Genomic DNA, 16,863 nt, shown 5'->3' with positions numbered 1-16,863 from the left:
ATCCCTAAGCACCACATCTACTTTTAAATCCCTCCAGGGATGGCGACTCCACCACTTCTCTGGGCAGCCTATTCCAGTGCTTGATAACTCTTTCCGTGAAGAAATTGATCCTGGTATCCAATCTAAACCTCTCCTGGCACAACTTGAGGCCATTTCCTCTCATTCTATCACTTGTTACCTGGAAGAAGAGACTAACAACCTCCTCACTACGACCTCCTTTCAGACTACAAACATTCTACATGTACAAGACATGACTACATTCATGGAAGAGGCAGGGTGACGGTCACTCTGAAATGCAGACTTGAGATCACTGAGTACGTCTTCAGGTGGATTTTAGTGTCCATCTTCAGACCCAGAGGCGTGAACACTTTGGCCGAAGTGACTAAGGATATGCAGCATATTCAGTGCTAGAACTAGGAAGAGGACTCAGGGTGAGTGGCCGATGTCCCTGTTCTGGCTTCAGTGTTCCTCTCTCCTAGAAAATGTTATAGAAATAATGTCCCTAGCAGGCTTTCCTCTGACACGTGGGCAGCCCGTTAAAAGCAAGCACCAATCCGTCTGCCTTCCTGTTGCTGCTGTAGACGATTGTGGTTTCTTATCAGCCCTGTGTCACACGTACCACTGCCAACCATGGGTCTTAGCTACGCAAAAGTGCCTCAAATGCTACTGTAGTCTGTGCTTGGGTAGTTGAATTGTGTCCCTGAATGCGACCTCCGTTGGGATCTTCAGCTTTTGGTGGTACCCAGCACACAGTGAGCATCAGCAGAGATGGTCAGTATTAATGCTGCCAACCATGTGAGCAAGCCAGCTGTGCACCGGGGATCATACATGTAATCTAGGTGACATGTATTAATGCATCCTTCCTGTACATCATCATTGTTTTCCTTCTGCAGCCCTTGGATAAGGGGAGCTGAGGGGAAAGAGTGGGAGAATGAAAAATTGATTTATGTAGAATAAGAGTATTTCTAGTGAAGTAACTCCCAAACTTTTCAGCTAGCAATTCTCCTTCTGGACTGATGGTTCACACTTCTGCAATTTAATTTCAGGGCAGATCACAATCACTAATTTTTCTGATGCAGCTTGTGGCAATTTGAATTCCCAGTTCCCTGCTGTCACATCAGACTAGGACTCGTGAAACTTGAAATGCTTTCTCCAGTCCAGTTTATCATGTTAATCCCATGTGATTACTCTTACTTATATTTGGAACTTGCCCTTGCCTAAGAGTCTATAATTCCATCTGGCACCTTCCATTACAATTGCAATAAGTGGCAAGTTTTGGATTGGTGCCTTTTTTGCATCCTCGATAGAAGTAACCCAAACCTGTCTCTGAGCTGACAAAGAACCTCAAGATTTGGTAGCAGAATTTCAGAGGCAGAAGTTTTCTTTCTCTGAAGGACACCTGCATCCACCTCCCCCTCAGCAGACACTGCCTGAACATTTCTGTTTCTATTATTGATGAATGGTGCAATCACCAATGTGAGGAGTTTAAGATCCAAGTCAAACCAGTGATATGAAGATGTTTTTGTGTCTGAACAAGTTGACTGCAAGCTCTTAAATATGACAAAGACAATTCTACCAAGAACAAGTATACAAACTGCACTGTTCTATTTATTTCTTATACTCCCTAAGGCCCTGCTCTGCTGAGAAAATAATTTTTAAAAATGTCACATATTAACTCCTAGAGCAGCATTTTTGTATCTCACATAATAAGTGTTTAATGTACCTGATTCCCAACACTGCCAGTCTCCCAGTGTCTATTCAGGTGCTTATTGCACCATTTGTTATAAACAATGTTACATTAACTGCAGGGAATGATGTGGTGGATGCCAAGATACTGTAATCGTTGAAATATACCACATTGCACAGAAAAAAAAAAAAAGAGCATATTTTGAGAACACCTTTAAATTGGCAGCTCTGCTACAGTGTTCGTAAATAGTTGGAAGTCAATCACAGAATTGTTCCATTCATAGGCTGCAAAGTGCCAGGAGTCCTGGGACTCTGGAAATGTGTATGATATAAATATCTTCTCACAAGCTTAGGTGGTGACCTCAGCAGTCCTGAGATAACAATTCTGTACTTCTGACAGTGTATATCACCGACAATTTTGAGACAGATCAGTATTTTGTAAGCTACCCTACTTTATGTGTTGAAAGCAACCCAGAACTTGCTCCTAGGTGCCAAATCCTTCTGCTGATCACAGTCTACAAATCAGAATCTTCTTTTCAGGTTATTTTTTACTTTCCTGTTTAGACTGAGAGGCAACCTGTGTAAGAATCTCGCTAGCAGATGCTATAACAGTAATTAGAGCAAATCTCAATTCTCAGCAGTGAGATTGTAACAGAAATAATAATTACCCAGCTCAGCAGATTAACAAGGGAAGTGGTAAATCCATCATCTCACCTTTAAAGACAGTGCAAGAAAATAGGCATTTTTCAGGTATGATTCATCTGGTCTGTTTTAATGTGTCTTGTGGAGTGCAATGTATCGCCTCTACCGAATACAAAGGGAGTCCAGCGTGACTAGCTCACACGGAGACCTCTGCAGTCTTGTACTTTGGGTCTGGGGAGCCCTACCTAACCATTACAGCCTGCTCTGGAATGGGAGCGTGGCTTCAAACCCCTGATGTGTCAACACAGCCAAATACTCTACGCAGGGAGGCTTAGACGAGCTGAGCCAGAGACAGATGCAAATAGCCAAACAAATCCCACCCTTAGTTCCTTGTAGCACCCAGGAAAGGAGTAAAAGGTAGTAAAAATAAGTTCCTTGCTGGGACCATTAATTTTGTACTCCATTTTCATTGCTGTTTTGAAAACATTAATAGCTGTTGGATATTTGCTGCATAATCTGCTATTTCTAGTAAAATTCTGAGTCTGTTGCAACCAAATATAAAACCAAGAGGCTGTTTTCAATCAGATTGGAACTGCAATATGTGCCTTTTAAGGTGTATCACATCCTTTAAGCCATTGTTTGACTTACTGGTCTTATTTTTTCCCCTCTTTTCCTTCTTTTCCAGATAAATTTTGTATTTTTATTTAACATAGTTAGGATTTTAATGACAAAGCTGAGAGCTTCAACCACTTCAGAAACAATACAGTACAGGTAAGTCAACTGGTGCTTCTTGCTATTTGTGGTGTTAACAAAGAACTGCCTTGCCTGCCCTGTCCTTGTCCCATCTTTGTCTTTCCAGATGCCACTCAGATCTCAGAGGGTGTCTTTCTTGCCCCTTGAGCTCATACAGTTAGGTACACAGCATCTATTTTTGCAGGCTAGCTGTAAAAGCGTGCCTGCATTTTTTCTGTCCCCTCCATTTCAATGTCCAAACAATACAAACAGCCTTGGCGTACAGGCACAGAGACACGTGCGCTGCCGCAGCCACCAGCCTCTTTACCTCTTTCAGGTTTGCACATGCCCCAACACACACATGACATTTCCCCCTTCCAATGAAATCTGAAGGATTCAATTTCAAGTGAGGACAGGAACTTTATCAATTTCTATATGTAGACAAGCATATGTATTATATTAGATAAATATATCATAGCTCCTTTCACTGATGACTAGACCATTCATTCAGCTAATCTGGAGAATCAGTGAAAAACTGTTCAGTCCCTACTAGATTGCTTCTCTGTCCCAGTCATTAGCTTTGCAGATGCAGAACAATACAATAATTAATCATTATCTTTACATGGAGTGGCTTCTCAGGTGGATCAGCTCCCTGAGCTGGCTGACTGTGCAACCTCACAAGCACTAGTATGGCAGAAAGGAGAAGACAGGAATGTTTAGCCCAGGGCAGCAGAAGGAAGGTGGCCTGGCCCCTTCTGGCAGCAGTGTGGACTTAACATCAGCCTAAACAGTCCAAAAGCAAATTCTTAGAGATCAGGAGATTCTGACTGCCTTTCCCCTCTTACCGTTTGCAGTATCTTGTAAGATGTTTGGAGCGTTCATGGACAGACAGGTCCTCACACTGGGAAACAGCACAGGTTTTGTGGAGTAAGATTGGTCACGATCCTCTAAATAATTTCTAGATAAAATCTCAGTGTATCAAGCTGAGGCTTGAATTCTGATGTCCTCAATTCAACCTGCTTTTGAATTTGGAGGCAGTTTTGCTGCAGTAATGGGTTTTGTTGTTTTGCCTGATTCCTTCCTTTTATTGCTGTCTGGGGTCTGGGAACAAATGTGAAGTTAATGCAGTGGTCTGATTTTCTTGTTCAGACTCTTCCCTGCACATTTCCTGAGAAATGAAGGGCAAAAATAACCCCTTTTCATGCTCAAACCTCATACGATAAAACTAAAACTAGAATGAAAAAACACTGATTCAAATCTCAGTACATTTGTCTCCCTGCTGCAGTTTGCAGGGAGCATTACAGATATTAGATTCTGAGGCAATCTAAAGAAACTGCCTTCATCCTTGAACAGATGATAGTGATCTGATCCTCACTACACGCTCTGTGAGGGAATCTTCTTCTTCATAGCTTAAACAGAAATCCTTATACTTCCAGGAAGGCTTGGGGCAAGCCTTGCTGCTCTAAAGCTGCATAGTCCAAATATTTGTTAAGCAAGTATTACATGGTGTGGCAGCTACTTTAAGACTGTCACTCTATCCTGACACTGGCAATGTTTTTATGCTCCCCTGCCTGCCTGCCTGCCTGCCTGCCTGTCTTTATCTGCCTGTTATGGCGTTATACAGAGATTTATACAGTCTTAGCAAAATTGAAGTCTTCTGCGCTTGGGCACTATCTAGCACGAGGTGCTGTTCTGCAACTGACATCCCGAGACACTATTAGAGCACCAATAATAATGATTAGCCCCTAATAACTCTGTTAATAATCACTTATGCTTCATTGTGTACCATCTGCTTGTTTATTATTAATAAGACAGCCCTAAGCAATGTGTTGGGTGTGCAGGTGTTGCAGAGAGAAAGCGAGCATTTATGCTCCAGACAGAATCCAAACATGGGAGTAGAGCAGGTCTCACAGGCAGTCCTGCCCTGGTCAGCAGCTAAATTGTGCACTTATCAGATCACCCTGAGGTGTAAGAAATCGCTCACTGGGGCTGCAGAGAGTCCCAAACCAAGGCTTCAGCCTAATGCAAGCCTCATTGATAGGAGAGAAAGGGAGGGATATAAAAAAGGTTTCCATTTGTCCCCTGGAGTTCAGGGTGTGGGGACGAAGAGCAGGATTCAAAGGCAAACGCTTTCCCAGAACATGTTTCTCAAAGTGGTCAGGCACTGGTCAGAATGTGTTAACCAGCAAACTCACCTGTGACTTCACAACCCAAAGTGAAGGTTGTCACTCTTTCCATGCTCCCCTGCTAAACTCTATCCAGCCTTTCAGACATGGGATCCCATGGGGTGCCTCTTAAATATCCTCTCCTGAGCCCTAAGAAACTTGTGTTCTTCATTGCCTGAGGACTGTAGGAGCCTCCATCTTGAGTTACACAATAAGCCTGGTCACAAACCTTGCGACTGTTCCTGTGCAGGCAGGCTGAGAAGTGTCTAAAACTTGGATGTCCTCCTGGGAAAAAGCTCAAATTATTTGGCCATTGTGCAAATACAGGCTTCCACTGCTATCCTCAGCAAATGCTTTAGTAGCATGCCTCAAGAGATGGAGGTACCCACAGGGAGTACTTGTGTTCCCTAACTCCGTTCACTTGTGTTAGACACTAGACAGAAGTTGACATGTGAAGTTCTCTCTTAAAATGCTTCTTCCCTCCAGTGACTGTACATATTGGACAGCCCTGAGCAGACATGTCTTAGGCCATCCTTTTGTTTTCTTCTCATCCAGTTTGACATGTGCAGGTGCTGAACTGTCTTAAGGAGGCACCTAAGTTCCCCCTCTAGCTAATGTAGGTCCTTCACTTCCCTCTGAACTGCTCTGAGACTCGTCCCCTCTCTCCACTATGTGAGTGATTTATTTGAATTGGGTCAATCTGCAGCAGTTCAGATAACACAATTGTTCTTTCTTGTGTTCACTTGTGTTTTCTGTTTCCTCCCCACAGGAAGGCAGTCAAGGCAACATTAGTTCTTCTGCCTCTGCTAGGCATCACCTATATGCTTTTCTTTGTCAACCCTGGTGAAGATGACATTTCCCAGATTGTCTTCATCTATTTCAATTCCTTCCTGCAGTCTTTTCAGGTAAGAGAGCTGATACCAGCTACTGCTGAAAGGATCCTCACTGCTTTTCAGCCATGAAACTTATGGCAATGAAGTCTGTGATAGAAATAATAGTTTAAAAGAGCTCAGCTTTGTTCATGCTTCCGTAACAGATATATTACGGAGTGGAGATCTCCTCTCCTTGTGTACCAGAGGGATTCATCTCCCTTAACATCAGCACTGTGTTCAGCCTATAGCTACAGCTCCTCACCTGGGCTCTGTCTACAGTCAATGGAGAGAGAGATGATGTTTCATCCTATCTTAAACTGCCTGAGAGAGGATGATAAATCACCCTCCCAAGGTACCTCGCTCTTCACAGCGAGCTGAGACTTAGACTAGATGTTGCTAAACCAAAGGGAAACAATTGCTACCTGTTGGGCTCGCTTGATTAAGAGATTAGATATATTGCCCAGCCTCTCACTCCAGCTGTCCTGCAGTGGTCCATGCACTCAGCCATCAGACCGTACCAACTCAGAACTCGTACCCCACCTCCTTCCTCCCCTGAATTTAATAGGAGTTCTGCCAGGTTGTAAAAGGCAGTGGAACATGAGTAATTGCCCCAGCTTTCTGGATTTGGCACAAAACCAAAAGTGACTGAAGACCCTGAATTGTGTTTAGCCACATATTTCTTCTTAGGTGTGTCCTACAGCTGTACCTCTGCTTAAAGACCTTCTTGAACTAGGGTGGAAATATGTTTGACATTAATGTGTTATCTGCAGGAACAAGCACTCTGGTACCCAAGATATCAATAAAAATATACAGTACACGTGCTGTCAAGTCAAATCTAGGGTTGTGGATTACAAAAGTTTTGAGCTTTGGATACTGTTTTTACTGATTGCATGTTTAGCTTTGAAACACAGAGCATACCAGCAGAAATTGAAACCGAATATCCAAAATGAAAAATGTCCCTTTTAATCTATGAACAAAGGAACTTTAGCCTTTACCAGTGAACCAATCCACATTTTTCATTCCCTAAAAATAACTGTATTTTTTATCTGCTGATTCTTGGTATCTCAAAAAATGCTACAGTGCTTATTTCATTGTTAGCGTTATGAAGACATATGTAAGAAAGCAAGCACGGGGAATCTCTCCTTTGTGGTGACAATAATTACAGGCTGTTGCTGAAAGCAAAATGGGCAGGATTCCGCTCACAGGTTTAGAGATTAAACTGTCATTATGTTGTGGTCTGAGCTTCCATCACAGTCATTACAACCTTAGCAGCCATTACAGAGGTCTCGTCACTGCTGCCAATGGATTCCACAGAGCAATTCAGCTCAGATAAACATAAGCAACCTGATGATACACTTGCCCACACAAGACCATCTAAGGCCATTTTACCACCCCCTTGTAGTGTCTGAGACATCCGCATAGAGCTGGCAGGCATGACATAGCACCTGTGAGGGCTCTGTGCCATTTTGGGGAGACAGCTGGAAGCTGTAGATGTGCTGTAGCACAGCTGAAGTGGCAATCCCCTCCATCAGCGGAAGAGCTGTCTAGATTCCAGCTCTCATGTCTCACCTGGGAGCTGCAAGACACTTAATATTTTCTCATGAAGTTGTAGGGTAAAGATTTCATCTGTCTAGAAGTGGATGATCTCAACAAGATTATGTTTTTGCTCAGGATGATCCCAGGATAAAGCTCAGTCTCCAGTTCTGCACGTTAAAATACTTACCTAATAATCGACTGCTTTCTATTCTTTCCAGGGTTTCTTCGTGTCAGTATTTTACTGCTTCTTGAATGGTGAGGTAAGTAGTGTCCCCTGCTGCCAGTGTAATTAATTCTCGGGAGGTGGAACCTACTTGAATGCCTGATTATAGGGACATGAGATGTTTTTACGTGGGGTCATAGTCCCATCCGTCTGTGGCTCTTGCAGAAGTTTTCGTTAGTGTGCATCTGAATTTCCCAGTCTCCTTTGTTCATGAAACTCGATCAAATTCAGGTTATTACCTGGGAAGTCAGGGCAGAGGAAAAGAAGCTTCTCAGATTATAAAATTATTGTTCTTCATTTTAAGACTTCTTTGAAGTTTCTCGTTAATTACAAATATGATTTCTGGGCATGTGTGAGCATTACTTCTGAGCTGGGCTTTTGTTAAGTATATGCTGCAGGTGACCCATTTTTATAATGAGATTGCCATGCTGAGTTGAGTTAATTTTCCTGTGTGAATATCTATCTCTGAGTGACCAGTGCCTGTTGCATTCAGAAAAGAGGGTTGGGGACCGGGTCGGTGGTGTTCCTCACAACTAATTGTAGGTACTGCTACTCAAGCAAGAAATGTTTCACTAATATCCCTCGGTGTTTGAGTTACACCCCAAACTGTGAGAGATTTATATCTTTTCCCCTACTTACACTGCCTAAGTCTCATTTACCTGCGTTTAAGTGTGTCATCTTTGTCCAGTTAAAATTTGGGTCTCTGCAGAAATTAATTCCATGTCTTAATTATTCCTGCTGAATTGGTATATATTTTGTATGTGCTGCTGCTTAATTTCATTGTGGGCTCCCTGTGTGGCACTATGAGAAAGAATGGGCATGTCCTCTCACCCAGCTACTCTGCAACATTTTCTATACTTCAGCCAATGAAGCACCACTATTTTTATAGTTTTTTGCTTTTCTTCATTTCCCCTCTTCCTTGTTAATGCTGAGGTGGTGTTAACAAGAAGCAACACTGCTTTCTCAGGTTAGGCACATGCCACTTTTATATACTGGCAGCAGAGTGTTCTCAGTTCTCTTTCCAGCTTTCCTTCAATAAATTCTACTCCGTTTGTCTCTTAATAAATAGGGAGGTGAAATCTTCCCCAAAAAGTGCAGGCGCCTTAACTGAGGGACTACAGTCACCTCAAAACCATGCCAGATATCTGAGTTGCTTGTGACCATACTTTGTTTTTGTGAGCCACTGTGCTGCACGATCTGATGAGGTTAAAGGCACCAGAAGTCTGGCATGTCCCTTCAGTACTATTTGTCATATTCATCCGGTTCACACTGTTAATGTAGAAGTCTGTCTGTTAATACAGACAGCAGGGTTTTTTTCTGTCTTTTTTTTTTCCCCACCAGTGCCACAGTGAACATCAGGGGCTGGAACCTGGGACACATGATTTCCTAGTCAGTCAGGACTCTCTATTACCCTAGTCCACTTCCATTTTGTGGACTTGCCCTAGGACCAGTTGGCTGTTAGTACCAGACTTTCACTTTTTTGTCTGTTCTGGGATTCTTTCAGCCATCCCCTGCTCCGGCAGGGGGATTGGACTAGATGATCTTTCGAGGTCCCTTCCAATCCCTAACATTCTTTGATTCTGTGATTCTGTGATCTTGTAGTGGGAGAAGTATCTCCTTCAGTACAGCAATCTGAAGTTCTCTGTCCAAGGCCAGGAGCCAACTTCCCTTCTCCTGTAACGCAAATGAGTTTAGACATAATAAGGCTTGTTGAAAAGCAGGGTAGTTCACCCCGTGTACTTCTTCTATGCCTTGGTAATAATCTGCTAGCAGTTCTGGAATGATGTCCATAACAGTGATTTTCCCAGCTATATCACACTACTATTACAGTTTGAGTGGGCATTTCTGGGAGGCAGTTCAAGGTTAAGATACCCAGCTTGGGTGATCTTGATTCATTGCCCTAAACATAGATATCTAGTGCTACTTCAGAGGCTACAGATTATCTGAGGCATCCACATGGGTCTACCAGATATGATACAAGATCTCTAGAAGATCCACACCTTCTGACTGGGAAGTGGGAAGCGGGAAGCCAGGTGGGTTACAATGGGATTTCTCAAACGGCACAAGCTCTCTATGTCTCTAATTCAAGCCAGTCAATACAATCTTTTTCTCATCAGCTTAGCCTACAGTAGACACTTCCATTTGCTCACCTGAACAACTCTAGTCTTCACTGACAGTATGGACTAGCTCTCCACTGACCATAATGCATGCCTAGACACTCTGCTCATGTGTAGACACCTACAAATAGCTGAATTTGTGAGTGAAATCTTCCCTGTAGCCAGTTGTTTACATCTAATGTGCAACTTCCACTTGACTAGCTAAGCCATGGCAACTCCCTTGCTACTTCTTTGAGATATAACATAAGTCTAAACCCCCCAAATATTTCAGTTTTGTCCTTTTCAAAACCATGAAAGGGCTTTGGACTCATCTTAATGTACTGTGGGAATGTTTTTCAAGTATCATAAAGGTTTTAAAGGGTGAAATTTCCTGCTCTGTTCTAGCTTCAGCTCTGCATAGCTTAGAAACGAGTATCCAGTTCAGTGAATTTTCAGAGCTTTCTGGGTTTGTAACCATGTCGTCCAGAAAAAAAATTGCATCTTACAGTATACTATTATAAAATCTCTCTGCCTATCCTTCCTAGATCTCCACATGCTCATAAAGCATTCTAGAAAGAGCTTATGTTTCCCAGATCACATCCTGAAGGCCACATCACATTGCAAAAGCTTGCAATAATGCTGTATCTTGCCTCCTTGTGAGGTGAAAGGCCTGTACAGGCTACATTGCCAACTGGGGCCTTTATGAAGGCCTTGGTTATCAGCGTAGCAACAGTGTGTTTTCTTACTGTAAACTTCCATGTCTAAGCAGTGAAAGCCATGCCGATTTGCTGCTCAATTAGATTTGCAGTACATTCTTTTCCTCAATTATTTGCTATGAAAAAGCCTGTATTACTTCTGTGAACAGCATCACATCAGCAGTAAGAAATATCAAAATATCATTTGCATTCTCCTGATATCTGTTGCTCTCAGAGAGGCATCCCTACTAGAAGTGGTGATGAAGGAAATGCCATTCAATCCACAAGAGGTACCAATGCTCTTAGTGAGATCCACAGCAGGTTTTGCTCTAAAAGCAAAACAGCCTGTAAGTAGTAGCCTTTTAGTAGCCTGAAAACCTTAGAAATATCACTGAAGCCTTGTTGAATTATTATCTCTTCAGGGAGTCTGATATTCCTGTCTCTGTGATAGATGGGCTGATGACGTATTATCTCAGAAGGTTTTAAATACTTCAGGTTTTCCAGTTATGACAGAGTCAGGCTCTTTAAATGCATGTAATAGTCTTTATTCATCCCACACAGTGCCAGGTCTGCTCTTAATGATGACACAAGCAAAAAAAGCTAGAAAATCCATTAATTTAAAGCTTTAATAATGCTGTGATCTCAGCTTCATCTCAACCATTTCATATTTGATACAGATGCCACTAGGTACTTACAAACTTCCAATAACTGTCTGTATTAGAGTTCAAACAATATGGGTCACAGATGAAAGTTTCAAGTTTTCTGTATTTTTGTCAGTGTTCTATCCATGAGGTTTGGCAAATGAAATAGAAAAGAGTTTTTTCTCTGTAATGTCTTGTAGCCTCCCTTGATTTAAACAAGATGTCCTTATGACTTAGGGTGTTTCTCTTCTTATGAGGTCTTTTGCCCCAGATCAGAGGAGTTGCACAGCTGTGCTGCTTGAATAGATCTGATGTTCCAGTGAGGAAGGCAGCGCCTCCAGCACTCTAACTGAAGATGGCACCTCAGTAATACAAGATATCACCATAAAAGGTCTTGGTCCTGATTTTGCAGTGATTTGGTCTGACAGTTCATCAGTGGGATCACTGAAGGGAAAAAGTGAAACGATTAAATTGCAGTTCATGTGAAGAGTTTCAAATAGGGCGAATTTACTTTGGAGCAGACGTTTGACCTGGGAATGCAAACATCTCTCTTTCCCTCATTTCCACAACACGCTGTTTCACACAGATCTTGGACTGGCTTTGTTGGCTGCGGTGAGAATTAAGCTGATGGGCCAAGTCTTGAGAGAGCGTGTATCATTCTGGCCCCTCTACTGGAGCTATGATCCTTCATATTTTAAATATGAATGTCTTTCAAGCCAGCACATTATACACAAGTTATTCCAGTGAACCTAAGGAGAAGAAGCAGTTTAGATACAAAGTTTACAGGGTTTTATGCTTTATTGTTTCTGAAAAGTTCTGAAGTTGTTTTGAACAAACTGTGTGTGCCATGGATAGGTGTGAGAGGCTGTTGGCACTTGACTCATATTAATTTGTCTAGAGACTTTATGGAAAAAAGGTTGTATTTTTTGGACACAAAGAAAATCTACTAGCACTAGAGGGCAAAATTATGCAAACTTAATTTAATCTGAGTGGTAAAGAGCATCTCTGGACTTCCAAGAAAATTGAGAATGAGAGGTTTCTGAGAATTTAAGATGTTATGAAAAATGGCATAATCAAAAATATGTATGCATTAATGTAGATTATGAACTTTTTTTCAATGACTGTAAAAATCAAAAAGCTTCTCAAATTTTTTTCTATCAACTCACAGATCACAAGACTGAATTTGATTTCACAAAACACTGGATTTAAAAAATAAATGTATATTTAATCAAGTTTTTTTGGAACGAGTATAGGTAAGATGGCATGAAGGTGTGCTGAAGAGAATGTGTTTCCACAAAACTCCTGTTGGACAATTTTTATTGGAGTTCACTAAAAAATCTTTAGGTTTTTTTTGTTGATGAAATTTATTCTACCTAGATCAGTTTACTTATAACAAGATAATAATTTATAATCAAGGATATGCTTTCATGGTATCTCATCCTTATGAAAGTTTGGATGAGAATATAGATCCATAGAAACCACTACATCATCTCTTCAGCCTCTGTAGTACGAGCTGATGAATTCAATCCAGTAACTGAGCTTGATAGCATGTGTTTAATTAAAGTCTGTCTTTCAAAAGGGTGTCTGGTGTGGGATTCGTCTCACCTGGTACCTCTGATTTTTCTGGCAATGGTCTTTAGAACTGAATGTTGGATAAAAACATCACTATCCTATCCAGGTCACAGCCAGACCTGAAACTGAAAAAAGGCTCAGTGAAGGTTATAGTCTTTAGGCATGTGTAGAGCATCCTTATAATTGCTTGCATGATATGGAAGGAAAAATATTCATTATAGTTTCAGTACCAAAAGAGGTTCACTGTTATTAGGCAAATGAAGACAGTTGTCCCCTTTGGCTTTTCATAGGAGAGCATCAAGGGAAGACAACAGAAGGCAGTAGTGACACTCACTAGCACTGTAATCACTCTCTGTTAATCTCTAGGCTCACAGCTCACTTAGGGATTCTTCATACTTTTGTCTCCAGGATCTTCTTTCAGTTCTTTAGTATACACCTTCTAGCTCACAGACAGATGGATATAGCATTCCTAGCATTTCTATTCTCTCTTTGACTGATTCCAGATAAAGCATCTTTACAGGAAGATGGATCTTTCCTCCAGTTTCCTTTCTAGTGTGGTATCTACCTCTTCAGCCAGTGATGGTTTTCTCATAAGACAAAATAAAGTATTTCAGAGAGAGAGGGAAATCATGCAGTTATAGTGTTTCATATTCCAAATATATCTTCCTGTACAGTTGTGTTAGCTTTGGTCTTATGGCTGCTGTTTGTTGGAGTCTGGAGGGGAGGAGGTCAGATCTCAGATGCTGCAGCATCCCCCAGAAAAGGAGATAAAATATTTACAGCCAGCCACAGGTAAACCTCCAAAGGAAAGAGAACTTCACTAATAGGCCTAGCTCCACTCCTGCTACCTCAACAAAGACATGATGGAAACAAGAGGATAATGAAAGAAGGATCCATGCCTCCAGAGAACACTTGTCCTTGTTATTAGGTGCTTCATGTCATTTCCAATAACCACCAGTGCTGAGCCCTCAGAGAGTTCTGTGGTCCTTGGAAACCTTACCAAACATAATGGGAGACAATAACATAGCTGTACTATAACAAGGTGCTTGTAAATGAAGGTGACGGTGTGTGAGAATGACCCACACTTACAAAGAACTAGCACTTAATGAAGGGCTGGACAGAGAAGAGCAGTCTCCACTATCAAACTGAATGAAGGAAACAGGAAATCCTGATTGAACATGGTGGAAAAAAATCATAGTGAGGGTGTTTAAAGAGTAGAAGGGAGGTCCAGAGGTGTTTTGAGATCTCTGTCCTTGGATGTACTCAAAATGACTGTATAAGGCGCTGACATAATTTCAAAACTGGATATAATTTCTATGCTGGACTTTCTTTGATCATCGCATTGGGCCAGAGGCCTTCTGAGGTCCCTTCCAACCTTAATTATTCTATAATTCATGAAACTTATCTCTATAATAAGGTGGCTGTCCTTCATTTCTAACCGTGTCTAGTTATGTCTAACATAACTAGCAAGGCCTGTGTCTGAAATCATCCTGCAAAGCATGAATTCTCAGCTGAAGCAGGTCTCAGATTCTAGTATTGTCTGGTCAATATCAGTATCAGCTATGAATTAACATTTAAAATGGAAAGCAATTAGCTGACTTAGAGAGAAACCATAACCAGAGAGGAACAGAACAGGTTACTTCATTAGATGGCACTGTAAATTATTCTCACAACAAGGTGCAAGGCAAAGATAAATATGTTTACTTTTTTTTGTGTTGACCCTTTACCCAGGCACCATCTGTCTCTCAAAATCTGTTAAGCTCAACGTGGCTTACTTTGATCTGATCATCTTGGGAGGCTATTCATTATAATTCCCAGCTATGAATCACGACCTAAATGGTTAGTCATCCACCTGCCCATCAATCTAAGCAGGCTTCACATTAATCATTCTGAACCCAAAGGACGTGCATTAAGCGTTCCTTCAAATCACTGAATAAATATGAATATGGGGTGCACTAGAGAGCTAAAGTTTAATTCCATCTCCCACAATGATGGCTTTTTGAGCAAAGGTGCCCAACAGTGTGAGTATGAGTACTACTCCTAAATGCCTCTGAGGATGCCTGGTCAATATAGAGTCAACTGAAGGGATCAAACCTTCTCTTCAGGACCACCAGGCAGCAGTTCATTACAGGACTGCAGTCTCCTCTCAGTACCCATCTCTCACACCCAGATGTGTTCCGGTAGAAACTCACCTTCATTGCCGTCTTTTCAGACTGGGGTCATGCCAGAGAGAGAAAAATTAGAAGTCCAGGCATGGTGAAAGGCAGCAACTGGTTTGAGGGTCCTTCCCCACTCCATCTTCCTTTTCACTATACCACTGCTGTTGTGAGCATGCCTCCAGAGCACTCCACAACAAAATCACAGAGGCTTGAGGTAGGCTGACTGCATTCATGGCCTCCCTCACTAGTGGTTAGTTCTGGTCCTTTGTGGCCCAGAAGAAGGCAGCAGAATTTCCTTCCACCTCAAAATGTGTGTCAAATCTTTATAACTAGTCAGAACTGTTCTAGCTTCTCGAACAGTTATGTATGATAACAAAATTACACTGTTGTGATCTCAGAAATAAAACTTCAAAATCCCAATCTGGCAGGTGCTGCAGAACTATCCACCTATTAACGGATTGTATGGAGTTGCTACCAAAGACTCTGGCAAAAAAATGAATTGCAGACCAGTTAAGCAGGCTAATCTTTTTAGGAAGAGAAAGAAACTTAACAATGTTACATAAAATAGTGGTGTGAAGCAGGCTATTTGGGAAAAAAAATGTTCCACATGAACTTCATTGTGTTTCCTTTGAGCCTTGCAGATTGTTTGGACTACATCCCTTCCCTACCTTGAGGATTAAACACTGATAATGACATCTTTATAGAGATGTTTGGTTCCATTTTTTTGTCTAATGGTAACATGACCGTCTTTGTCCTGAGAGGTTGGCTCGACTGGGAGCCTTGTAAAGCCATACCAATAGGGTGAGAGGTGGCTGTAGGACATATGTATAGTTGCTCAGTGAGGTACTTTATTTACAAAAAATAGATAAAGGCTCACTTCTATCTCTCTGAGAGTGTTAGCATTCCTCGTCTGCAGATGCCCAGGTCTGTCAGTCCAGTGGTCTCTGTGCTTAGGCTGTTCTGTTTCTTTGCTTCCATTCAGGACTACACTTAATCCTTCCAAGGATCTGGAGAGGCTTGACCCATAGGGTTCTTCACAGCATTTACTATTAAATCCAGCATTTACTGTCCCTCCTCCCTTGAGGGACACCCTAACCTTTTGGAAAACCTTCAAGGTATCATGTAAGACATCACCTTATATTAGTTTAAGTTCTATTAAGTAATGGATAGGATTTAACCCCCTAACATTAGACATCTAATACATACACATATGCAGCTGAGCTGATCACCCTGAACTTCATTTATAGGCAACGATTCACCCAAATGAGGGGAAATTTCAACTGACCTATTTTAGTTGTCTCTTTTTCATGAACTGTTGCCAATACCTAATGGCCTTTCCTATGTCTCTGCTGGATACAGAGAGAGCCCAGGGCTTCACAAACTTCATGGAAGTGGATTACACTGCAGAGTCAGATACAGTGAAACCAGTGTCTTGAAATTTAAAGTCTGCATAGCCAGTTCCCTTTTGCTGGTCTGGACATTGCTTCAAAGTCCCTCTTGCTCATCGGTAGCTTACAATAAGATTGAATATATTTTCATCAACTTTTCCACAATTTGCACTGCCATTCATAACCAAAGATGTTTGTAGTGCAAAGTTATTCTTCAGTTACCTCCAAGTGCAGCACAAGGATCTGAAACATGGCACAAAGGTGCTTAAGTGTAGGTGGAACTTGATGAATTAATCACTGAAACCTATTTTCATAGAGCAAAAACTGGTGTGTTTCAAAGGCCATTGAGATCTATATAAACCTTTTTCATTTATTTCATTTGCCTTTGGATCAGGTTTTCTGGGAGTAAAAAGTTGCATATGAGCAAAGCAAGAACTTAATTAGGGTTATGTAGTC

At 41.6% G+C, this 16,863-nt stretch overlaps 1 protein-coding gene across 2 annotated transcripts in view; it reads left to right on the top strand.

Annotated features, from left to right (window-relative positions):
• The window catches only part of LOC137665518 (corticotropin-releasing factor receptor 2), a 70,285-nt gene that overhangs the window by 47,024 nt on the left and 6,398 nt on the right, over positions 1-16,863 (top strand). For both annotated transcript variants that reach the window (XM_068404641.1, XM_068404640.1), the window contains exons 6-8: positions 3,014-3,099; positions 5,995-6,130; positions 7,852-7,893. In XM_068404641.1, coding sequence (XP_068260742.1) covers positions 3,014-3,099; positions 5,995-6,130; positions 7,852-7,893 — 264 coding nt within the window. The remainder of the gene's footprint in view (positions 1-3,013; positions 3,100-5,994; positions 6,131-7,851; positions 7,894-16,863) is intronic.

This window comes from Nyctibius grandis, chromosome 7, assembly GCF_013368605.1.
Source record: "Nyctibius grandis isolate bNycGra1 chromosome 7, bNycGra1.pri, whole genome shotgun sequence".
NCBI lineage: Eukaryota > Metazoa > Chordata > Aves > Nyctibiiformes > Nyctibiidae > Nyctibius > Nyctibius grandis.
The sequence above is the reverse complement of the archived record's forward strand: the minus strand, read 5'-3'. Positions and strand labels throughout refer to the sequence as shown.